At 40.4% G+C, this 26512-nt stretch overlaps 2 protein-coding genes across 8 annotated transcripts in view; both read right to left on the bottom strand.

Annotated features, from left to right (window-relative positions):
• Positions 1 to 12031, bottom strand: part of rap1gapa (RAP1 GTPase activating protein a) — a 53266-nt gene extending 41235 nt beyond the window's left edge. Inside the window, exon 1 of one of the 7 annotated variants that reach the window (XM_014336273.2) lies at positions 11897 to 12031. Coding sequence is in view for 6 of the 7 variants with exons in the window: in XM_014336265.2 (XP_014191751.1) it covers positions 804 to 847 (44 nt within the window). In the remaining variant the exon portion in view is untranslated. Of the gene's footprint in view, positions 1 to 803; positions 1152 to 11896 lie in introns of those variants that run through there. The other 6 variants (XM_014336265.2, XM_014336264.2, XM_014336266.2 and 3 more) reach the window with 6 other exon arrangements.
• Positions 12032 to 13185: 1154 nt separating this feature from the next.
• Positions 13186 to 22772, bottom strand: nt5dc2 (5'-nucleotidase domain containing 2). Its single transcript, XM_005930716.3, has 14 exons — positions 22317 to 22772; positions 20232 to 20416; positions 20064 to 20138; positions 19905 to 19960; positions 19737 to 19830; positions 16971 to 17099; positions 16490 to 16550; positions 16294 to 16396; positions 16081 to 16182; positions 15879 to 15960; positions 15647 to 15733; positions 14587 to 14727; positions 14144 to 14208; positions 13186 to 13791 (listed from the first exon to the last, which is right to left on the bottom strand). Exons 1-14 carry the CDS (start codon positions 22690 to 22692, stop codon positions 13530 to 13532), a joined length of 1818 nt encoding a protein of 605 aa, XP_005930778.1. The 5' UTR covers positions 22693 to 22772; the 3' UTR covers positions 13186 to 13529.
• Positions 22773 to 26512: the final 3740 nt, after the last annotated feature.

Raw genomic sequence — 26512 nt, 5'->3', positions numbered from 1 at the left:
GCCACTCGCTAAAATTGATACATTGCTCAGCCTAGCAGCAACTGTCCCAGCTAGTTTTCTACTTTCTTGAAGATACTCAAAACACACACACGCACACACACACACACACACACACACAACGCTTTCACTGTCAGGCATCCAGTTGCACTGGGGCACCTGCTCTTTGACCACTAAAAACATTCTTGGCTGACTCTACTGCCCAGTGTCCTGTAAAAGCTCAAGTGGGCCAAATAAATACACTGCGGACATAAGTGCCCAGTGACAAACACTCAAGTGTACTGCACATATTTCTTTCCTCATAGACAAACAATAAAATATCACATCAAAGGCGAACATGAAAATAAATCAGTCTCATACAGAAAAAAACATAGTGCACAATTACAACAGCATGGATTCACAGGAATAGATAGAATTAGTAACTTGAATCTTAACATATTGATTTTGTCACCTTATAGCTTTTGTCACCTGATTTTACCTCGCCATTACTGTGAACAGTTACCCTAATACCTTAACAAATGACCACGAAACAACAACAGCATTAGTATCGGATGGAATAGAAAGATATCAAACTAATAAGCAGGACATTTATGACAAAAGCTGTTTTTTGTTTGCTTTTTTTAAATGACAGGATTCCAGAGCACCAGCAGCACAGACATGCAAGCACCAATACAGACACAGAATGTGCAGAGTCATCAAAGCAGGTGCTAGAAACAGACACACAAGCACACATACATTCACACATGATATCCATCTCTGTGAAGATGAATGAGTGATCTAGGAATCAATAGGATTTTCATTCTTACCCCCCATAGGCTCCAAAAGTGAAACTCCTCTTTCTATGCGGCATGCTGGCTAATGGATAGCTGTGAGTCAGTCTACTCAGTGCTGAATGGAGCCAGCACTTGTGTCACTTACGCTGACTGAGCATGTGTGTGCGTGTGCATGTCAATGTGTGTGTTTGTATTCTTTGCCTGCTGTCTGAGTTCCACTCCCACAGCTGATGTGCCCTGCCTCTTCCTTGCTCACTCGCACTCCTCCTTCGCAAGCAGGGTAGAAACGGCAAGAGGATGCGGGAGGACGAGTGGGAGGGGGCTAGAGGGAGGGCTGCTGACCATGCCAGTCACCTCTGGGAACCAGGGGAAGAGACGCAGTTTTGCTGACTTACTGTCTGTATCTGTATTCCTTCTCTTTAGCATCAAGAACATAGACAAGACACTTCATGTCTATTTTTACTTAAAATTTGTGTAGTTATAAGCACACAGCTCTGACAGCAGTGAGTCCACACGTAAACCTGGGAATAATACTGTATATGATGTCAGCAAGGCAGAGGTGCTCTTGGCATTGTGAAACAAGTCAAGCAACAGTTGTTCTCCCACCTCTTATGTCACTGGAAAAAGAGCTGGTCAAGCAAGTACATCGAAAGATAATTCATCATTTTTCACAGATGTCCTATTCTAAGAGTCTTGTCACACCTGCGTGAAAACTCTAAACAGGTTTCTTATCTGTTACTTCATCTCATCTCTTGCACACCCATCACCTGTGGTATGCACGCAAAATGAGGGTTAATGAAACACACAGTTCTCCTGCTTTACTATTAAGTGAGTCAATCAAATGACGTAAAAGGCTGGACACAAAAGGAGACTGTCTGTAGACTCTCCTTTGGCAGGCTGCTGCATCTGATAAACTGGCAGGAGTGACAACAATGCTGTCATGGATTACTGAATAAAGAAGGATTGCAGTCACAAGAGTCACCCAGCTATCTGACATAGATTCACTTCCAAAGCATTTGTATTATGCCTGATGAGCACAACAGATGTTTTCATGATTTCTGTTAGGCGGGACATATGTAGCTGTGTTTATGGGAAAAGCAGTGTTTTTAGCTGGCAACAGCTGATTTGAAATGAAACGGTGTAAAATGGAAACTAAGTCAAATCTACCAAACCAGACTTTAATCTCCCAAAGGACCAATGATGTCTTCATTACATTAACTGCAATGCACTCCCAGTAACTGACCAGAGAAGCACGTAATGAATCAACGGGTGCACTAAACAAGCGCAATGAATCTGTTAGACAATTGCATCATCTCTCCAAAATTACATCACCACTTTCCTCTGCAACAGCAATCACCTAAAAAACATTTTACCGCAGTCCTTGGCTGACTTTGTTGGTAGCAGGCTTCACCTTGTCTCTTGGCCATGTGCGAGACAATCTAACTTTATCTTACTGAATAGATCTTTGGCTGATAAAGACTTGATTGAATAATATTGATTGTTGCTGTAATTGATTTTTTTGACAGTCAGACACAGAGTCTCACTCACGGTAAACCCTCTGGGTCTCTAAGGTGGTTGGTCTCTGAAAAATCTCCAAAACAGCTGGACGGCAGTTTGCACAATTAAGGCTACTTAAACCTGGTTGATCCCGACACTTCATCTCTAGTGCCACCTTGAGGCTGATATTAATTGTTTTGTGTGGCTACAATCATGCCAGGGTTTCCTCCAGAAAACCAGAAAACCATAACACCAACAAATTATCGTTGCGCTGATTTTCTCTAGTGATATCAACTATAGCTAACTGTGAAGTGCAGACAAAACATCAAAGCTCTGTTGGTGTAGGTGCATCTCTGGACACTGAGTGGGTGACCAGAGAGCAAAAAGCTGCTTATTAACACATTTTGAGTGCTTTCCAATAGCCCCACACAACAAGGTATTCAGCTTCAGAGTGGCACTATGACTGATTCGTAATCTTGCTTATCTTAAAGTGAAGTGATATGCATTTCTTTTCTCTCTTTTTTTTTAACTGTATTTACCAGGAAATGAAACTCTGGAAATGAATGATATCGTTTTTTTGTGGCTCTTGGCTCAAAATAAGGCACGATTAACCTTGTTAACCTCATATTATTGTAGAGTGTTTACCTCACAGGCAACTGTTGTTATGATTTGATTCTGTGTAAGTAAAACTGAATTGAATTGAATAATATGTTTTTCAAAGACATGGGATAACACAGAGCGATAGACAACCTTCCACACTGACATTCACACCTATGGGCTATTTAGAATCACCAGTTAACCTAATCCCACTAACTGCATCTCTTTGGACCACAGGGGGAAGAGAGGGAGACTATAGAGAACCCTCGCAGACACCGGGCGAAGATGCGAACTCCACCCGTAAGAAGTGGTTTGGAAAAAGTTCCACAGTAAGGTCCTCTGAGTGAGCCCACAGTGTTAACCACCAAGACACTGTGTGGCCATTCTTCAGCTGTTACCTACAGAAGGGAGCGTTTTTGCTCCTAATGTGTTGGAATCTTATTTAACGTGGCTGAAATAAGTGCATGGCTATCAGATAAGCAGGTAAAAAAAAAAAAATTAAGCTTAACTTATGCTTCTTTATATGTTTTTATATATTATTTTGTTTCATGGCAACATTAGGCCAACAAGAGAAACACTGCTGCCTTTAACCACCCCAGTGACACACACATACACACCCACCTCAGCTTTTGTCAGGTTAAAACTTGTGTTTTGTGTAATGCTCACCCAAAGGATAATATGACATTACCTGCCAAACAGCAAAGTCTTGGAACATCATTGATCACAGAACAAGGAAACTGCTCTGTGATCAATTAACAGATCATGGACAGTAGCTGATAATCAATGAGTAGTGAGCTAAAAGAGTGATGAATGTGTTTTACATCCTGAAAATCTTTATATCACGTGAAACATAAACATCTACAATCAAATCATTAGTTCAATTACAAACAAACATCTTTATAATAGTACCGCCACAGCCCAGGTCTATTTAAGTACCACTCTATTGATTTAGCCTGTCAGTCTTGTTGCTACCTTCAGTCTCCTGCCCTGACAATTCAATTAAGTACAGCAGCTGTGGTGTGTGTGATGCATTTGAATGAATGCAGCCCAGACAGAAGCCTTTAATCACATCACCTCAGGAACAAGGCCCAGAGCTCTGAGAAGCACTGGCTCCTCTTTTGTCTTAAAGGAAGTGGAGGGGCAGGAAGACAGGCAGGAAAACTCTTGGGAGAACAGAAAAAAGACAAGGAGATCCTTTCCCGATAGCTTTGTCGTCGCACTTAGAGAAACTACAGACACAGCACCGTCAGCAAAAACAGCTTGTAAAGGACCCTCGGTGTCCCAAAGATGTAGATTTTCTAATTTAGGGCTGAAAAATCTAAATATCCATTATTACCTTGTTCAAATCAGAGTCCTTGTTATTTTAATAAATGACAATGATGAATGTTACTAGTACTGCAGGTGAAAATGTAGGTTGCATGCTCCCTCTTGCAGTCATTCAGCCCCATAATCTCAATAATTTATTTTCAGTCTGGGCGGTTGAAAGGGTTGCAGCAGTAGGGCAGATGTTGATGTCAAGTTGGTGTGTGGTATAAGAGGGGGTGAGGAGTGGACAGAACAGAGGTAAAGATCGCTCATTCATTTTTATGTGTTTTATGTGTCAGGAAATTTGCTCCCGAATAAATGCTGAGCCCGTCTGAAGAGAAGCAGATGCTGATTAAACAAGCAACACATGCAAAGGCTTTTGTTCAGTGGGTCATCATTTTTTATTTGATTTCCTTTAATGTATGGGTTTGTTTAAAGCCGAATAAACATTACTAATCTAATCTATTACATACTAGCATGTGGTTTAAGGCGAAGCATATCACTGCTGGCTCAACAAAAATTTTGTTCAAATAAAAAACAAGAAAGCAAACTGTTTATTCGAATGACCTTTTATGGAATTTAAATGTCTCACAATCTACAAGGCATACTTACTTTTAAATTATCTTTTTTTTAATTGATTCAAGGTTGATAAAATTATTAATGTTTTGGGTGAGAAGGACTAACCAGTAGATGCTAAAGAGCGAACAGCCCCTGAAAGAACGAGGTTAATCATTCCGCAGTATTTATACTTCACTGGGATGAACAAACTGCCTATGGCGGCTGTATACATTGTAAATATTTTTCCGTTACTTGGCTTTACAAAGAGCACACATATACGAGGATCTCTGGAGAGGGTGAGTTTGTGGAGGAAATGGGGTACCATACAAATATTTGAAGGAAGTGAATATTTAAAGGGCAGCTTTTGCGCCTTGAGGCGACTTTTGTTGTGATTTGGCGCTATATAAATAAAATTGAATTGAATTGAAATTTCTTTGAAGAATAAGAGGTGCTTTATATCTGAGTGTTTCATTTTTACTACAGTTTATTTGCTTCACTTAATGAGTCTAAGAGTGCACGGCTCTCAAGTCGCACTGGCCAGAAGACAGAAGAAGGTTTCACTTTGTCATAATTTCATGAAACTTTAAGTAGTATTTAATATTATGTTTCACTTTTAATTCAGCTCTCCATCTCACTTCTTCTTCACTTTCTAGAGATCAGTTTCACATCCTGTGTTCAATATCTGGACATACTTGGCCTCCTCTAGCACGCATTCAAAAATAACAAGAAGTTACAGTAATGATTGCAGACCGTCTGACTGGAAGGAATAGAGCGAGCCCACTGACCCATCCTCCTCCCACTGAGGTCACGTGCCCCTCGGGCCTCTGGGAGCGGCTGCAAACAGCCTCACGCGCACACTGTGGCCTTTCATAGCCTTGCTGTTTGGGGGCCAGGATATTATGGTGGAAGGGGCTGAAGAAAAGAGGTGCTGTTGTAGTGTGCTTAAAGTGAATGGGCCCCATATGTTCCACCCTTTATGTGCAGCTCTTTGGTCTGGTTCCACTTCTTTTAATTTCATTAGCAGGAGACTGACCATTATCTTTGGTAACAGGAGTCATTATGCGACTTTATCCCACGAAATGGTATTATCTCAAATTTTAAAAGGGATTACCAATAGCTAATATCATGAGATCAATAAATCATGGCAATGTGTCTTCTTTAGACAATTATAATCTTATAGAGGAAGAGCACAACAGCCCCAGGGACATGTTGCTCATTGATCTTTTTTTTTATTATTATTTTTGCAGAGAAAGATTTATTTCACTTAAATTGGTACATATTCAGTGCCGTGCTATCTCTCCACTGTGTCTGGGGCAGCTCTGTGATGGATGGTTCCTTGCGACTGAGAAGGACTTTGCCTTCATGCCAGGTGATCAATACATGACTCGCCACAGCAGAGATAGACTCGGCCCAGCTCCAGTCGGCTTTAAATCCCACAGTCGGTAGATAAATGTCAAAAAGCTAAAGGGTAATTTTTAATCCTGTTTCTCTCACGCTGGGAGTAAATTTGATGCCTCACATTTCCACCGGCAACTATTGCGAAATTGACCAGTGTAATATTAGCTGTTTGTATTCAGATAAGGTGGCAATGAAAGGCTCAATAAAAAAGTTGGATAAGACACAGAGTACCTCTACACTGGGGTGACTTCAAGTGTCTACATGAGCATATATTCATTTCTAAGTGGTGCTTAAGAGAAAGCAAAGTCACAGTGCCCTCTGCTGGAAACCGGAAAGGTTCACATTAATATGAGATATGCCGCACAATAAATCAAGTATTTATTGGAATACATATTCAAATCAAAGTTTTTCATCCAAAAAGACAAATTTGAATTTATTTTAACAGAAAATGTCTGATTTTAATCAGTTATTACTAAGTAATTTTCTCATAAAACATTTTTGATAAATGGAAGTTTTATTCATAAACCTTTCTATGAAAAAAAGCAAAATAAAGGGTTTGATGCCACCATTTGGCTGCATCCTTTCTGTGTGGAGGTTGCATGTTCTCCTTGGGTCTGCATGGGTTAAAATTCTGTCACAGACTTTAAGCTGTTGTGATAGCTGGCACGTAGCGTGCATTAATGTCATCAAACCTACCTATTTTAATCATTGAACCTTTCTCCTTCTCTGCATGATTTTGTTGCAATTTTTAGGTCAAACAAATTTGAGGCATTCTTAGAGATAAGGGGAAGACTGCAAAATCGTGTGCAATCTGTAAAAAAACCACTTCAAGTAACTGCACTAATGGGTCTTGAGAGAAATTTCCCTGATTAAGGACTTGCATACAGAGATCCATCAGAGTTTTTTGGGTTAAATGTGAATAAAGACATCTTAATTGTTATTTAAAAAGAGATTGCCTTGGAGATTTTTTTAAAATAATAATTATTTTTAAGTCTATTTAAGGCCCTTCCAAAGAATACCTCAAATCATTTGAATCTAGGTAGTTGACCCACTTGAAAATTTTCATCTGTTCTCTAATACACCAGATAGTCAAAATCAAACCAAATCAGATCCTCGGGTTTAGCGTCTATTTTTGTTAAGAGCTCAATAAAAGCCTAAAGGAACTGTGTGGAGGGTCAGAGCCTCTGCAGTGAAACAGCAGGTGTCTCCAAAAATAGAGGTGAACTTCTGCATGTGTCACCTAGAAAACCTTACACTGTGGTGTCACAGAGGGCAGATGTGTTGATGAGTCAGGAAATGTGCTCCCCAGATACAATCTGGTGTGTGGAGTCTTCATAGCAGCTCGCTGGTGCAGAAACAATATTACACGATCAAAGCGAGGAACAGTACATACTATTCATTATTTATGCTGGCTTCATGCTTCAGTGAGAATTACCGTTTCATGCAGACATATCAACATTCATAATTTCTAAAGAAGGATACCAGTTTGTTACAGATAATGAGTGAGATACAGAATGAATTATAGAATTGAATGCCTTAACTTATAATATCGAAGCCCTTGTGATGCTAGAGTTGTTAGCATTTAACTGTTTTGTACCCGATAAAAGACTTACTGTTAGTCGCACATGTTAAATTCCAGCACAAAGATAATCGGGTTACACAGTTTCATCATCCACAGTAAATGCAGTTACATTATTTACTGAAGCTAATCAGAGCTAGCAGGATGAATCAATAGATATCATATGTACCCTGCACTGCAGCAATACTGGAATACAGTGTGCCTGCTTTTTACTGCATTCTGCACCATTTAAAATGCATCAATTCTATAAAATTCCGCAGTAATTCATTTTATCTCAATGACTTTACAGATGACATATGGCACATGATTAAAGACCTTTATTTAAAGGTTTAGCTTCTTGTTGTTGGACTGGATCTGTGCAGTAGCGAGGTTAGGCACTTTGAAAATAACCTGTCAGAACTCGTTATTTACAAGATTACTATTTCTCTAGTCACCTCCATCACGCAGGGGAAGGACAATAAGGATTTTCCCAAAAGACTTTAAAAAGAAAAGAAGGCCTAAGCCACTGAGCCACAGACTCAAAGTGATGACGGACGCTCCTCTGAATGTTAATGAGGCTGACTTCAAAGAGTGTGACTGTTCAGAACAGCATAGAGTAAACTAATTCAAGTAAAACTCTGTGATTATGGCCATGCACTTTGGCAGGTAACGAAACTGCTGAATTAGAAACAGTGCAAAGGCAACTTGTGATGAAAATCAAGAATAAATATAGATGCAGGGCAACAGTGACTCATTTAAATCCCTTCAAAGAGAGACTATACTTTCAGTCTAATAAGCTGTTTGCACTGGTCCAACTGACATCTTCCTCTGAGTGGAGAATGCACATAAATACAGTCTGCAGATGAATAATTCAGCAGGCAGGGAAATTATCCATCCAGTCTCTTTAAAAAAAGAAAGGCTTTTATGCATCAGCATGAAGATTTAAATATTCTTTGGTTGTGGTTGCAACAGCACTAGGACAGGTTTATAATTAGGATATCTGATTTCAAAGAACAACACAGTGACTTTTAATGAAGAAAGGTGGAAAATTTATGAAAAAAAAAAACCCCCAAACATTCAGAATGCCTTTTCTGCTTTTTCATCACATTAACTATCCCTCCCCCATGTTCTCAGAATGAAACAGCACGCCCTCTAATGCATCTTCTCATCCCCTCAGAAATGTTAACAACAAAAGGCTTGTATTTCATACATCACGGGCGGGGCTGTGATTTACAAAAGGGTTCGATAATATACTGGACATCAAACATTAAAAGGGCAAGAGCACAGGAGAGAGGAAAAATGTGCTGTCACAGAGAGCAACTTCACAGAGCTGCATGTGTATATGTCTGACACGGTGCCAACGGGGCTTCTTACATGTATGATGAAAGAATGTCTCAGGAGCAGCCAGTGGCCTCACATGAACCAGCATATAAATAATACGCATATAATCTAGCAAAACCTGTGTGGAAACTGACTGAAGGAACAATAAAAAAGAAAAAAGCCAATGACTTTAAGTTTATAAGGTTACTATGAGTCAGACATTTAGCAAGTCTGAATATAGGGACAGATAAAAAAGAGCTCTGTTGACACAGTAATGGATCAGACAGATAATTATAGACCGACAAGTACAGTTTCAATTAAACTTTCAAAACAGTCACTTACAAAACAGATATGTAATAAAGAGGCATAAAAAGAGACGCGTTCTCATGCTTTACAGCCTCGCTGTAGCCTTTTATGATCAGTAAAGCTGAGATAACGCTTTACAAAAACACAGCAGTCAAGGTGAGAATAGATAAGCATGAATATAATCTGTTTTATGTCACTGAAATGGAAGTTGTTTTTATTTTTGGCAATGTTCCATAGATGGAGAAAGCGTAAGTGATGTCCCTTCATTTTCACTAAAATGAAATAAAATGTACACTTTGTCAAAAGCATTTTTTGCAATAGTGACACAAGAAGAGACCCAGAATGACTTGTGTCCCCCCAATTTCTTTGATTATAACTAAAGATGTCACAGTGGTACATGCAGTTATTAAAAAATGCATTATCAGTGATAAGAAAATGGGGGGGAAAAGATATTAATTAAATGTTCCACTTAAGACAAAATAGCTACAAAACAATTTGTTCCAACTGTGATTTCACCTCACAGACTCTCTGCTTGCAATGCAAGATTTGATTAAAGATTACACAACAGTGATTTCAAACTTCCCCACCCCGGGACGCTGCCAGGCCCAATTAGGTTGTTACCTTGAGGTCTCCTCCCTTTGCTCATCATCCCTTTTTCTTTTTTTTCTTTTTTTTTTTGAAAGAATCTAAATGTAGTTCCATTCTTTTATATCGTGCAGACCTCGTGAATTAACAAATATATTGCGGTTTTATTATGCATGTGCTGAATGAGAATGAAAATACAGGAAAGCAAGTAAGTCTGTTTTCTCTGTGGGGCTTCAGGGTTTCTTTTTCTGTTGATTTACTTGCTGGAACATCATCTGTGCTGGGAAATCTTTCTACAGTGAGATCTTAAGCTGTGAAAGTAAAGGTCCTGTTACATTTAATAATAGAAAAGGCTGCTGCACGGTGGGACTGGCTGCCAGAGCACACTACTTGAGTGCACAGCTTCCCATGGCCACTGTAGTGACAGACAGAGAGGCACTCAGCTGAGAGCGAAGAAAAAGATTCAATGCAAGGTAGGTGTGAACATGGAAGTGAATGGAAAGAGTTGCAGGTGAGAAGATGTTGCATAGAAAGATAAAAGAAAAAAGGATGAAAAGATGGTGCTGCAAATGGAATGACTGGTGTAGCTAGAAAAATGCGTGATGGAGGCACTGAAGGATGAAGGGATGCAAGGACAGAGCGGGTGAAGCTGATCTGATCTGAAATCTGTGCACCCATTTAATTTTAAATATTGTTATACAGAGGCTTTTCTACCTGTTAAACCACATCTATTTATTAGCATGCGATAATTCTCCAAAATGGATTACTCCCATTGAAACTATATTGCATCACTCCAAACACATCCCAAGTAGAAGAGGTGAGCGCCAACAAAAATACAGAGAAAATTCCTCTGCTCAGATGCAGAATTATTCACTGAAGGCACAGAGCCATGAAATAGACTAAAACACCAGTCAGCCCCGCAGAAACACAGATCACATGAGGTATTCAGTGCAATGCAGCATTTATAGCTGCAGCATGTCACTTGTCTTTATGATGTATTTATGTGTTTCTGTCAGTAAACCAGGTGGTTCCAGTCTTTACTGGTCTTCCATGAAGTCCACAAAGTTTAGAGATCAAACCCATTATCAATCCATCCCTTAAAGCTATGAATTGTCACTTATTCTTAGTTTAATTTTACACACTCTAAAGTAGGTCACATGCTGTGCTTCGTGAAGCGAAAGTGACACTATTGCAGTCTTCCAAAAAGGGTACACAAAGGAGTAAACCATCATGCCTTGCAGTCTAGCACTCACGATTCACAAATATGCCAAGCACCAACACACACAGCAAAAAGTGTGTTCAATCCACACACACAAAACACCCAAAGAGACTGAACACTGAATTTAATATGCAGCCTCCAACAAGCAGTCAGCCAAATGAGGTGGTGATGTGCAAGAAGATGTAGTCCATTACTCATGCTGGAGGGTCAGACAACACACACTCAGGACTTCTCCGACAGGAAAAAAGAAGTTAAATGGATCAAGAGAAAATGTCATTTTCCATCAAATGCCTCAAAGATCTATAAACAGAAAAGAACAGAAAAGGTGCTTAAAAATGCATCGTAACTGAAGATACAGCAGCAACAACCCAGAAGAAAGTGATAATAACACATAAAATTCTCTCATACTAACAAAATCAAAGCCTGACTCCTGCTAGGACGGATGATCACATAAACGCTGAACCTCTGCTTGTGTATTCCACATTTTGTTATTACAATTTTACATTTTACTTATTCGTGTTGCACACAGTGTTTTGAGTCTCTTAAAATTAGTTTTATGCTGTAAATACAGAACATGTATTACTCACACAAACGTACAATGCAGATCCATGCTAAGTGTCGGCAGTTACACAGCTGATTCCAGAACGGGACAGCGTGACAAAACTTGAACAAGGACCGCTATACTAGCCCTGCCCGGCTGTTTGATATCGGCTATAAGTGTCCTGCACCTCGGCCACACGCTAACGACAGAAACGTGGGGAGTAGCATAACAGAGCACAGTACCTTTGCTGTTGTCTTCTGGCAGACGGCTGGAAGTGAATGAATGTGTGATGCGGACTACACTGAAGATGAATGGATGGTGCGCTGCCTAGCAACCAAACGACCAATGGGCTATTTGGTGCAAGAAAATTTGTAGGAGAAAATACACTCACGGCACACTTTACCTACAAGTACACCTTGTAGGTACTGCCTTAATTCACTCCTCAGAGATTTTGGTGCACACTGAATCTCTTCCAGAGTTTCACCACATGCCAAAGATGCTTTGTTGGATTGAGATCCGGTCATTTGAGCACATCGAACAACTTAACCCGATTTTAGTTGATTGAGTTTTGTGGCATAGTGTGTTTGTCCTGCTGGAAGCAGCCAACAAAGAATGGGTACACTTTGTCATCGTTAAAATCACATCTAAACCCTTTCCACCTTCATGACACCAGCATACAGCTGGATACTTTAAGTGTTCAGAAATGCTTCTCTGCATACTTTGAGTGGAGTAAGTTGTTAACTGAGTTACTGTTACCTTTCGTTCGACGCAGTTTAGGATTTCTTCTCTGACGTCTGACATCAAAAAGCCTTCCTCTGTCAGAGACCTGCCGCTCACTGGATATTTTCCTCTATCGTTCTCTGGACATGGTTGTGTGGGAAAATCCTAGTAACGGTTTCTAAAATAATCAAACTTTTCTTTTCTGGCACCAACAATCATTCAACAGTCACTTAAATCGTTTTTCTTCCTTCTTCTGATAGTTGGTTTGAACTTCAGCGAGTCATCTCTTTTTAATAGCTATGCATTATTATTACAATATACAAATTGCGCAAAAAGTTCAAAATCAGTAGTTCATTTTCCATGTCTACCTATTTAAAAAAGTAAATTCATGCAGTTGCAATAGAGTGGAATTTATGCGAGCATGATACATCAAAGGCGCAATGACGAGCTTAATAGAGAAAGAACTGTTACTTTCATATAGAGCCAACCACCACCGGGCAACCCAACACCTTAATAAAACAGTAAAGAGTGCTGAACCTGCATCGGACACAGCAGGAGCATTTGTTGGATTATAGGAAAGTATCTGACAAAGTGAATGCAACAAGGAGCTTTTAAGTCCACACATGGTAAATGTGCTGTCAAAAGTGTTTTGTATGACAAAAGAGTGAAGAACAAGTCACATGACAGAGTGCTTTGTGTAGAGATAAATACAGGAGTGCTTTGAACTTCTGATTTGCCCCTTTGTGTCCGAAACAAAGCTCGAAACCCACTGGTAGAGAATACAAAGAGCTTAATAAAATAACACCATCAATAAAACTTGTAGTTCTTTATTTGTTTAAATTGTGCGGCGTAGCATTGTATTGAAAGACTTCCACAGTTAGCTACAGGAAGAAACCACAGTGTCTGTTGATCTTTTAATGCAAGGTATTTAAATGCTCTCTGGACATGAGCTACATACACGGCACCCTCCAGGGGATTTACGGGGAAAGTGCTCACTATTTTGAACAAAAGAACTGTGCCCTTCGGAGTGAGCTGTGCAACCTCTCCTTAGATTAAAAGGAAACCCTGCTAGGTAAGACATCCTCAGGCTATCAAGTGTTTGCCAGGCTTTAAAAAAACATAAAATCTTATCAGTCACTTATGAGATTCTGGCTCTCATCGGATGTGAGACATCTCCTCTAGGAAAGGGGTTTTCATGCAGCCTGTGCACAGCTGGTCCATCCACAGAGGAGCTTCATGCTGCAGAGGGGTGCGGCGGGGGTAGAAAGTGTACGAGAGGTCATAATTCAAAAGACAGCTCAGTGACGTCATGTAGAGGTCTGAGAAACGACACAGGCGTCTGGAGAAGTAGGTGGGGTTGTGACACGTTCTGAAGATGCTGCCAAACTGAGGGTTGAACAGGTTCTTCGTCATCACCCTAGCATGTAAAAAAAGTGGGATAAAAGTTATGACATTGTACATGTATGAATATGTAGTCAAAGTTATGAAATAACAAGAAGTGGTAGAAGCAAGGAGAAGTGAAAAGTCCTTAAAAAAGTAACTGTAGCTCAAGCGCTGTCATATCAAATGTTATTATCATATCTGTTCACATTTAAGGTAGGTAGAACTAATATACTTGGATGCTTTAACTGAGATGTATAGTACAGCAAAAACTGAAATTTTCCATTTGAGCCAGTGTTTGTACTGTGCAGACTTGTTAAACAACATCACTGGGAACACTGGGAGGTGCTTTTAAAGATTAAGACCGGGATTAAGATGATAAGACTCACCTGAGTTCCTCTCTTTCCTTCTGCCATTCCAGAAAAACTTGTTTAGACACGGGATCTCTGTGTGTCTAGGACATTAAAGAACAATATGAATAAATTTAGCTCTTCAAAAACATAAATATGGAGAAGAAACAATAAATTTTGTCCCTTAGATAAGTTGAGTCTGAGTTCAACAGTAGGGACAAACAACAACTAAAGTTCAAAAGTTGTCTTAACTGCAGTTTTTTTGTCTCGTTTAAGCTCATACAAAGAATCCAATAACACGTTAACAGGATTGTAAGCACGTGGACTCTCACGCTGGAATCTGAACGGTTTGGTTTTTTTTCTTTTAACATTGTGTTCTGTCAACATGTTATCATGTGTTATCATTTCAGGTATGTGAGTGTTTGCCATGCGTGAGTGCAAGCAGAATATAATGTCCCAACAGCTCAAGGATTAACTCTCACCTGCAGGCGCTCCATCAAGCCAGTTAAAGCCTGCATCCAGGTGAGGTTCATTCCATACCGGTCTGTGCTCACCACTTTGGTTTCCTGCTCCAGTTCAGGTACGATGGCTGCTGTGCGCCAGCCATGTCTCAACATGAGGTCCTGCAACAAAAGACAAAAGCGTATTGAGAAAATATGCAGCAATTTATTCTTTTTTTTTCTTCCCCTTAGAAAAACATTTGATATTTAGCGGGATGCTCAACAACTGTGAGCCAACACCAACATAATTAAAGGACTTTATAACTGAAACAACAACAGCGTTTTAAAGTGCCCTGAGCATGGCAGCGCCACCCACCCACTGGTAAAACCTGCTGTTTGTGAGAGGCTGCCTATCAAAAAGACAACTGGGCAAAAGAAAGAAGCTAAAATTGCTCATTTTAAATGGAAAAGGGAACAAGAGCTGCAGTAAAGCCCCAGATATTATAAATAAGCATTGTTGTAAACTATGAACAGGCAGAATCAATGTGTGGAGCTGGAAATGAGCACAATAACTCTCTTTTAATCACTTTGACTGTCTTCTGTTTGGAAGATCCAACAAATGTTGCCATGTTTTACTCTCTTATTTATTAGATACATGATTACCGACATATTCGCTGTTAATATGTTTATACAGTGTGCCTTTACTTTGCACAGTAACACAAAACAGTCCTCAATTTCTGACGAAAAATTGTGGCGCTCATACTGCCATCTAGTGTTTCAGATTTTCACTGCACAGTCTGCTCTGACCCCACCCAAATGCTCTCAGGACTTTCAGAGTCGTGCAATACGTGGAGACAGATGGCATCTGGCACCGTGCGCATCTCTGCACATACTCTGTACTTGTGTATCTTTCAAATGATGTGAACCATCAAAGCTAAAAAAAAAATAAAAAATCTCACTTTGCTAAATCGCACACCAAGGACGTCAAATGAAGCCACACAGGAAAATTCCTGCTGATCCCTATACCACAAAAGGTTAGTCACCATGCAGAACACTGACTCGGCAATTCATCATGATGAGATCACCGTGCTTGGATACTCACAGCCAAGTCGCTATAAAGATGATCTCCAAAGTACAGAACTTTTGATCCTCGCCACCCTGTCAGTCTGAGGAAGTCAAATAGGTTTCCCTGAAACAATAAAATCAACCACATACTCATTAGACACTCAGAACACAACAAGTAAAAACATGCAGACTTTTCAACGTGTAAAAACCACAGCAGTTAAATAAATCAAATGCCACAAAGGCGAATGAACATTTTTTTCATTACAGACCTGTTTGTAAATCTGTCCTTTGTCCAAACTCTTGATTTTTTCCCACCGAAGGTCACCATTACCATCCAAGCGCCTGAAAGGTCTGTAAGAGCAACAGTTTTGGAGATTGTTAAGCAGGAGCACTGAAATGACTGCGCCTCATCTCATGAGAAGGATGCCGGCGCACATTCGCCACACTGAAAAACTACAAGGAGTTACTCACTTGATACAGTCGGTGAAGAAGTGAGGTTTGTCTGCCTGCACGATGACCACATCAAAAAAGTCTCTCCAGTTTTTCCCCACCATGTGCGTCATTCCTCTATCGCTGCACACAGACAAGAAGCATAAATGTAACAGAGCTCCGAGGTGTTTATCTTTGTATTAGGACAGAGTGCACTACTGCAGACGTGGACTCCATCAAGTCGCTCACACTTACACAAAGCTGAAGGGACTGTTGGTTATGAGGAAAAGTTTCTTTCCGTTGCTGGCCAATCGATGCAAAACAGCATCCGTCTCGTCCCCTCTGAGAATGAATTTATCTGTAAAGCGAAGAAAAACAAAAATTAATTGAACTTCTGGTGTTTTTGTAGCAGGGCGCAGACAAAACCGAAAGACGTGAAAGGAAGTCTTACCGAGATCTTCCATAATCCATTTGTACATGTATCCTTTGAGGTGAACCATGCCGACTGCTTCCTGTGGATTAAACGCCAATGAATGTTTTTCACAATATGTTCAGAACATTTCTTTGATCCCTACTATGAGATAAGTTTGAATTACAGTCACTTGGGAAGAAAGACCCCAATTATTTGGAAATGATTAATGACCTGTCAGTTTGCTTATTTTCAGAGGAGAAATTATGATGAAGTAGTGGGCGTGCTGTATAATTGAAAACCTTCCACCCCAGAACCAAGAGGAAAAGCTGTTATTGTTCTTTGCTCTACCAGAGAGAGTCCATTGCAAACGTTTCCGGAGCTCAGCAAATTCCTGAGCGTGCAGCCGATGAAGCACGCAACACGGATATAGTCAAAAATCCAATCTCCCTATGCTCCCTTGGTATGAGCTACAGAGTGAGGCCAGACTTTGAAACGGACATTAAAACATATCATAACTCACAGAGACGTCTTTGAAGAGGTGAACGGGATCGTACTCGATGTCGTTTGTGATGAAGAAGTCATTTGCTACAGCCAAGAGAGTCATCTCAGGAATGGAGAAGATATCCATGAACTGCTTCACCTTTGGTCCCTGTGGGGGGGGAAAAAAAAAAGCAAGTTAATGTTTGATTCTCACAAGATGACATTTTAACTTTATTTTGTTTAAAACAAAGCTAACAAACATTTCATGTGCCTTTTAATGTGTTTTGAACAACTTAAAAACTAAATTAAGAGCAGTTTTCAATACGAGCACTACCCAATGATGCTAAATTTATCGTCCTGTGTTTGTGTCCATTTGCGCAAGAGTTTGGCAATGCAGCGGAGTCACACAGCCAGCAGCAAGAAGCCCACCAGCAATGACAATGCAGAGAGAATACTGATTGTTGAGAGGCTGGCTTACACAGGAAAGGGAAGAACAGCAGAGTCTCTCAAAAAGAGGAAGACACACACACACACAAAAAAAAAGTATGCATAAGAAGAACACAATGTCTGTACAGGACAATTTGCACTGTTTAATGCTCTGTTTCACTTCATTGCAGAGTTCTTCCTCATTATGACGTCTGTCCTAAGCTATTGTACGATTAACATAACAAATGAGTACAGCCCATGTTACTGGTTGTCCCACATTTTTGACACTGTCCCTAAGCGACAAACATCTACTCATTTCAGTCAATCTATAAATCTCATAAACGCGCATTTTATTCACAGGAGAACGCAGAAAACATAGCCAAAAATTGCCATTAAAAGAAAGCAAAAGATTTAGTTCATTTTGAATTTGATGGCACCAAACGTCTCAAAAATGTCAAGACAGGGCTGTGTTTACTTCTGCGTAACATCTGGGAACTGACAAGACCAGTTGCTGGATTTTTGCTGTCTCATTCTTGTCTGATATAGATATAAATATAAATATCTGATATAAAGTCCTGGGTCTGTGGTGTTTTATTTTTCTTATGATGGTAAGTCAAATGTTTTCAGATGGTAAAAAGTCTGGACTGCAGGTAGGCCAGTTCAGCTCCCAGAGTCTTCTACTACAAAGCCATGCTGGTAAATTGATGCAGTATACATCTTGCTGAATAATGCAAGAATTCAAAATTTTGATTCATCTGACCCCAGAACAGTTTGGCCCGGAAAGGACAGCAATGATTCTGGATCATGTTCACATATGGCTTCTTTTCTTTGCATGACAAAGCTTTAACCTGCATTTGTGGATGGTACAGTGAACTTTGTTAACCGACAATGATTTCTGGAAGTGTTCACGAGTCCATGCACTGATTTCCAATTATAGAATCATGCCTGTTTTTAATGCAGTGCCGCCTGAGGCTGAACATCATGGGCATCCCATATTGATTTTTAGCCTCGTCCCTCACGCACAAAGACGTATCCATATTCTTTGAATCTTTTGTTGTCATGCACTGTAGATGAAATTGTTACTGACCTGTTGAAAGTTAACCTAATTAACTGCAAAACACTCCTCTAGCTGTTCCTCCTCTAGTTTTTCAGCTTTTTGAGATGTGGCGCTGCTATTAAATTCAAAAGGAGACTATTTTTATTTCTTAAAATGGTACATTTTATCAGTTTAAACATTGGATATCATTCTATATTGAAACAAATATGGGTTTAAAAGTCCTGTGTAGGACCAACTAACTTAGTAACAAGCTGGTACCTTAAGAGAGTCCAGCTGCACCAAATGAGATTAGAGACCTATTTTGGACAGGATTGTTACAGATGGAAAGAGGCACCGTTCCTGCTGCAGGAGACCACTTAAAAGGTTCAATCGGGCGAAAATGATTCGAGTCTGATTCAAAACATTCAGAGCCCAAATTGCTCCTAATGGGCAAACATGTCAGTTTAAAGCTTGGTGACTCCCAGACCCAGCAGAGCTTTCTAATTTCCCTGCCTTAACGAGTACAGAACTAAAAAAAAACAAAGTGCAGACACAGAGTTCTCATAATCAGCTCTTTTGGGACTGGAACATTGCCTTCCAACCGATTCATGACAACAAAGGAAGAAATGAGATTACAAAATTCACCATTTGGTTCTTATGTAATGCTAAAGCCGTACAAAACCCCAACATTTGGTAAATCTGTGTACAGCAACAGATTAAATCCCAAATTCCGTGTTTGAGGAGGTCCAAATAAAACTGTAATATTTTGCTGATCCGGCAGTACTTAGGCTTTCACGTCTGTGCCAAAACAAACCCATGTTCCACAGAGAGTAAATGTACAAAAACAAATCTGGAGGCAAAGTGCAAGAACTGTGGTAAATGTAAAACAGTTCTCCACTAAACTCTGATTTAAAGTTATTGGACTACTGAACTAATGTGATTAATAGGGAGTGTCTAGTTGGAGTGTTTTAACTTTAAAATCAATATATCTTCCTTAATCTCCTGAAACCCAAGCTGTTGTTTTGAGTGCTTTTTAAATTCTCCTAGCTATTTCGGATTAGTTTGACATGATAAGGATCAAAAATAAGCATCAACTTTGAACAGAAAGTCACCAAAAACAAACAAACAAAAAAACAAACATGTCCTGATTTGGCTTCATTTTACATCATAACACAGCAAAAGTCAAAGCCAGACAGTAATGTCCCCCATATGAGGACGGGTGTCTCGGGAGGTTAATTTTTTTTAAAAAGTTTCTTCTGCAAATTAAAATTAAAAAAAAAAAGAAGAAGAAGAAGAAGAAGAAGAAGAAGAAGAAGAAGAAGAAGAAGAAGAAGAAATTTTTACCTTTCCATAGAAGCCACTGTCCTGCTGCAGGGGGACATGATAGGTCCCACCAAAGAGCTGAAGGACCTCCTCATCTGGCACTGGGCTCAGACCCCTGGGAACATCAAACACAAATGAATGTACTGGGGTCTAATAACACTATCCCGCAATTCATCTTTCATTTCTTACCGGTACACTGTCCCCGGCTCAATGTAATGGAAGGCGTCTATCTTCATTAAAAGACCCTACAGAGGAGCAAAAATAACTGAGTTTCACTTCATGAGCTGCACAGAGAAAATGCACAATTGTGCTCCTGCAATGGTTAAAGTGTAGTTTAAAAGATTTTACCTTCTGGATGTCATAGTGAAGGCCCCGAACAGCAAAGTTAGAAAGGTAGTCGTACTTGCGAATGCCCTCGGGGTACTGTCAAACAGGACAACCAGCAGGTTAAATAAGCCTGTGTTTAAAAATCTGTTTCAAAGCAAACACGTTTGACACAACTGATGCAAAGCACACCTTGAAGTGTTCAATTAGGAATTCTCTGGCTTTGTTGTAGATCATTGCGTTGAGCGCATTGGAATACTGCGCCAGAGTGTAGTCATAATCGAAGCCATAGATGTCCACTTCAGCCAAGTCGACCTCGTTGTTCGCGTAAATGGTGGAGGAGTTGAGGAGGTTGCACGCACCCGGCGGGATCAGGTCTGGTGCAGGAAAGACAAACGGGGAAAGACTCATTTAAATTTGAGAATCACAGATCAAATTAACCAAACAACAATGAATAAGCAAGATTTAAGAGCGCGATATGACGGCTCATTACAGCTGACTCATGTTTTAATTTAAAGGGAACGTGTAAACGACCCTTTCTGTAATGAAACTTGATGATTGTGCGCTTCTGCAGAGGAGAAAGAAGTAACTGCTGTTTTCGGTCCAGTTTAGCTGGCAAGCTCACGAGGTTGTGCAACGTGCATTTCTAAGACTAGCCCTTTACTTGACTGAGCTCAGGCCGTCCCAAAAGCACATTTTGTACAATTATACCTTCTGCCAACTTAACCTGGAAAACATAACGGGCAGCACAGCATTCACTGCGCCTTTGAAAATATTCCCATATTTTATCTGCACACTATCTCGAGTACAGCTAACACATGCGCACAGATTAAACACACAGTTTACATTTTGTTGCAGAGACGGACTCCAGCGCTGGCTGCAGCAGGAGCACAGGACTGAGTCACACATGACCTAAAAGTGGGGCATGGCCCCTCTGTAGTGACAGAGTTCAATGAGGGCTGCTGCTGGGAGCAGACAAAATACCTTTCTTTCTATGCCGAGTCACATTTCAAAAGACTGCATCTGACAAATTGCATTTCCAATTGAGAATGCGTGACCAGCTTTAATTAAAACCCACCATGTGGAGAACAAAAAATGTGGTTTAAACAGAGTATGTTAGAAAAAAACTTATATATACACACACACATGTATATAAAAAGGCTCCTGGTCTTAAACACTTTTGAGTGTTTTCATTTTACACTACTTCATGTTTCTACTCCAGAACACTTCAGAGGGAGATGCTGTGTTTTGTTATTACACTACAGTTATACTTACTTTGTAAATCAAGATAACATTTGCAGTTAAATCGTGACGCATATTTATAGAATAAACACTCGAGAAATATAGAAAAGTACTTTAAATAAACCAAACTGTGCCCACACGCAGCATTACATTGCTGTTTACATCGCTATAACAAGGCTGCATAAGAGTTCCTTTACTTTTAATACTTTATTTTGCTCATGTACTCTCCCTTCAAATGCACAGCTTCCAGGTTTGCTGCAGACTGACAGTTATTCTGATTATTATTATTATGTTCTGCACATGCAAAGCAGGGCTGGCCCATGTGAACTAAATAAACAAAAACCAAAAAGCAATAATATGGAGCTAACGTGCATGTCAGTGCATTTGATAACATCACAACAACTTGTACCGACCCTAAATCCCCAAGTTCGTTTTCTCTTTTTCTTTCTTTTTTTCCATAAAGTATTTTTCCATGCCTCATTTGCAGGGACCTGTTTAAACGCCCACTTGTGCCTCCTGCATGCCAAAACCGCTAATATAAATAGGACATAGATCATTTACAGAATGCATCCGATGACATACAATCAAGCTAAGAATTGTGGTTAACCGGCCCTAACCCTAAATAATGGTGAGTGCACATTTGGCTGGATAGCGGGATGCTTAGCGCAAACACATGTTTCAGAAGGACACGCAAACGCACAGTGTACGTGCAGCGTTCACCAACAGCCGCTTGAGTTGTTTTCAAGAACAAATCTTGCCAAACAGAGGAACTGACGCGTGAGCACAAATGCATCTTAAACAGGTTGCTGTGCAAAACTTTCTCCTGCATGCGTGTTACACATGGCATTAATGTGCCATCTGTGGCTAAATTGGAAAGAGGATGAACGAAATCCCTAAAAGAACAAAATGTCTTCGGCGTCAACAGAGAACCATAGCGGCTGCCACGGTGACGTGCGGGATAACCGCGATATGGGGGGCCCAAGTTAGGACAAAAAAAGGAGGGGTGGTGGGCTGGGGGGGGGGCCCTCTGCTTACCGTGAACCAGCCGTTTCATGTCATTGTAGCGAGTCCACAGGTACGAGATCTGATCCATTGGAGCTGCGGTGGACGTGAAAGAGCGTCTCCTCACACCACAGACACCAGGAGCACCCAGCGGCTCCTTGGCTCGCTTCTTGTCCCCAGCCGTGCATCTGTGAAGTGGATCGCTGGGTGACGGAGCGTCGCCAGTTGGTCTGTCCGAATCTGAGCCGCAACTTTCCTCTTTTGTCCCGTCGCGGCCCTGCTTTTTTCCTCCAGAGATCCTGCATGTGGTACAAAGTCTGTTCACTCTGGGGGATCTGGCCAGAGGAGGGGTCTTGTTTCCTCTTGCCCATAATGTACGTGTTAATGTGCCCACTGTTTTAAAAGACATTTTTACGACGCGTTATAATTACCATTCCTAAAAACCTCTGCCAGCTTGCCACTGGAAGCTGAAGCTAGCAAACAGATAAACATATACCCTCGTTTTCACTGTGGCCACGCCCCGGGCGAGAGGCCCTCCATTTAAAGGGGAGGTACTCCGATTCCTGCAGCCAATCAGAAGCGCGGAACTCTCTGTATCTGTGATCAAATTCACATGAGAAAACATGTCGTCAGCGTGACTTCTGTGTGTTTTCTTTAAGTTGCAGTCACATCTTGTTCTTTCGTTTGTGCTTTGCATATATGAGGTAAATGGGTGTTCTGCCACATCCTCCCTGAGAGCCGGGTATTGTTTTTGGACAGTGTGCATTTTAAACTAAACGAGGTTTTGTTGTCTTGGCGGAAATTTTTACAAAAAAATCAACTAAGTAAAAACCCTGCAGGACAATGTTTTTCCGCACAAGCGTGCAGCTCTATGAGTATTTGGTGTATTTTAGTTTCGTGGTGTGCGGGGATATGCGTCAATTGCATGTGCAAATACCTCATTTATGCTCTTCGAGGGAAGAAAATGTGAGAAACTTTAGTAAAACAAACACAAAAAAATTGCAATACATAGTATTGGATAAATGCGGCATTTATATGTTTTCTTGAAGTTTTCCCCCGGACAGTCAACTGCAAAAACAAAATGCATATTTGATTTTTAAAATGCAAACTTTCTCTTCAAAACCAGAGCATTATAACGAATCTTTTCCAAAGTCTTACATTTTAAAGAAACTTGCAACTGAAGCAATAGAATAAACATGGATACGTGTGAATATTTCCTTCTGTTCTGTTCTAGAGTTCACAGAGACTTTTAGTGGAGCACAAAAAAGGAAAAAAAAAAGAGGGGGAGGCCCCTCTTGTGCTTGGACTATGATGAGTCACTCTTGGACAAGTATACAGAGGCCTGCTGTAGCTTCTGTAAAGAGTGCTGTAGACCAAAAGGCACAAACGTGAGTTAAACAGTGATGCAGAGCTGATGCAGATGGTTCAGAGCTAAGCCGGAAAAGAAAAAAGGTTGGTGAGGAGCCTTAAGGAAAATTACAGGTTTAGCGAGATAGCGAGAGAGGTTTAGTGAATGTAGATGACAGCTTCTGTCATCAACTTCAAACATAAAGACCTCAAGTACACTGACAACTTGCCAAATGACCTTAATGTGTTCTGTTATTAGTTTGAAAAACCAAAAAGGCAGTCTTGGCACCACCCTCTGTGACACCCACCATTCTCTCAAGCCCGGCTGCCGTTAATCTGCGCAACTCAGAGGCCCTTCTTCCCCTATCACAATAAAGACTTTCTTCATTCTTATGAGTGACAAGAGCCAGTTCAAAAGGTTTGAACCCCTGTAAATACCATAAAGAGACAAGCAGTCTCTGCCTCCAGCTTATGTTGACCTGAAAACTACGGTGTAGAGAGTCATGTGCAATACCTCACCAGCGCAAGGCCTCTACTATCAACCCCAATCCCCAAAAAACAAAGATCACAAGACTACACCCTGACATCTGGATCAGGGTGTAACTGGAGACCTGCATATTCTTGGCTGTGTTGAGAAGGTGATAGGCTGCAATCTGCCACCGCTGCTTGACCTGTGAGCGCCCAGGACCCCGAGGCAAACAGGAAGGATTGCTGTTTTCCACTCCCACCTTAACATACACTTTCTAAAGACTTCTGCATTCCATCCAGATAAAAACGCCACACTGTTCACACATAAGCTGATTTACTGTGCTTATTACTTTTTACTTTAATGCAAAATGGTAACTGAACACCACAAAAACCAGAACGCAACCCAAAAAACAGCTCATGTGTGGTTTAAAGACACTGTTGTTCCAAAACCAGACGAATTTCAAAAAAGGGCCACAAAAATGATGAGAAGCAAAAGCCATTTTGACAACAAGAGAAATCTTGGGAAGCACTTGGATTAAGCAAGTGCAGAAAGTGACAGGATTAAATTTGCGTTCTCTCATTCCTCTATTACATAACCTCTGTGTGTGAGCTTAAGTACTGACATCCTGGACCCTGTTTATCATTTAATCTCTATATTTATTTGTCTTATTTCTCTTTCAGAACACATGCGCTGCTTGCTTTCCTGTATAGAGTTTCTACATAAACAGCCTCTTTATTTGTCCTAACTTCTCACACAGAGTTCTGGAAACTTGTTCTGTGGGTGGGCCTTGAATACACACTCCAGTTGAAAATACTGGAAAGTCTGCTGCCAAATATGCATCTCCATCCTTGAGGAAATCATCTGTAAGAGATTAGGAAACTTAATTGTCTGTTGTTTCTAATTAGTTCTGATGAGTTCTAGATTTAAATCGGACTTACGTAACTACAGGACTACAGGTTATTCGAGTCCAAGATACATATAGTTAACTAAAACTAACTTGAGGAGAAGAAACAACATTGTATACTTACAAAACTAATCAAAATATAATGGAAGCATAAATGGAAAATGTGTTTAGGTTTTGTCTTTTTCAGTTTGGTCAAATTTGTCAATATGACAAATATATTTGTGCTGTAATTTCTCTTCAGAGCCTCTTAAATCTTACCCTATATATTATGATCCCCCCCCCCCCCACACACACACTTACTTATCTACTTTACAGTCTAAGGGGCGCTGGAGCCTATCGTAGATCTCACAGGGTGAGAGGAAGGGTAGGCACAGAGTGAACAAATCGCCAGTCAGTCGCAGGGCTAACACAGAAAGGCAATCATTTACACCTACTGAAGAATCACCAATTAATCTAACATGCATGTCCTCATGCCTGTGGGAGAAATCCTGAGTACCTGAAGGGATGGGCTCTCTCCAGGTGCAGGTACACGGGGAACACGCAAACTCCACACATGAAGGTACCTCATATATGCAAAGCTTGCCGATGGATTGAAACTCATGGCTTTCTCTCTGTGAGGAAACCGTGCAAACCACTAGATAATCAAACCTATAGAAAAATAGCTAAAATAGCTGTGGGTGAGATATATTAAGTTAAATGTGTACATTTTAATTCTTTTCTTTAGGTTTAATATAATTTATGTACTATTGTGTTTTTTAATTGCTCTTTTCTTGAAGATGGCTTTTACTCTATCTTGCTATTTTTATTAGTTTGTGTTTTCATGAAGTTGGTGTGTTTGTACTGTGAAGTGGAGTTTCTCAACAAACTGCAGAAAAAATCTGCACAAAAGAAGCATGTCCAGACCAATCCCACCACCCCCTCCTTTCTGACATTAGTCAAACTAGCCAGAAGAGCTTTGTGACTCTATGACCAAACTTTATTGCGCAGCATGCTGCATTATCCAGCTGTCTAGGCTTAGATTTTCAAATGAGAACTTACTGGGAATACCACCTACAAAACCACAAACCAGTATCCTGCTGTATTTACAATGTAATAAACTGACAGGATATACGTGCATGCAGGCATGTGAAAAAGAACACTTTTACAAGACTATGGAAAGTCCTGTGAAAAGCTATGTGGGGCATGCTCCTGTTTCCATAGGAATTGAAAGACTTGAATTGAAAGAAAGAATTGAAAACAGCTGCAAGGGATTGTTAATGAGATACACACAATTAATCACCAACAAGTGTGACCATCTCTATAAAAGCAGAAGTTATGGCAGTTTGCAGGACTGAGCATTACACAGATCATCAGACTGTGCACTTCTCAGAGAAACTGCAAAAAAACCCCAAGAGCGACAGCTTTGACCCCACAGAGTGTTAGCAATGACTTACTGCATGACAGCTTAATTAGGGAAAGACTGAACAGGTATGACTTGTTTGGAAGGACTGCCAAAAGAATGCATCTTCT

The sequence above is a fragment of the Haplochromis burtoni genome, unplaced genomic scaffold, assembly GCF_018398535.1.
Source record: "Haplochromis burtoni strain Fernald_Lab_line unplaced genomic scaffold, NCSU_Asbu1 Contig_134, whole genome shotgun sequence".
Classification (NCBI taxonomy): Eukaryota; Metazoa; Chordata; class Actinopteri; order Cichliformes; family Cichlidae; genus Haplochromis; species Haplochromis burtoni.
Note: the sequence above shows the minus strand (reverse complement) of the source record. Positions and strands in the feature narration are given on the sequence as shown.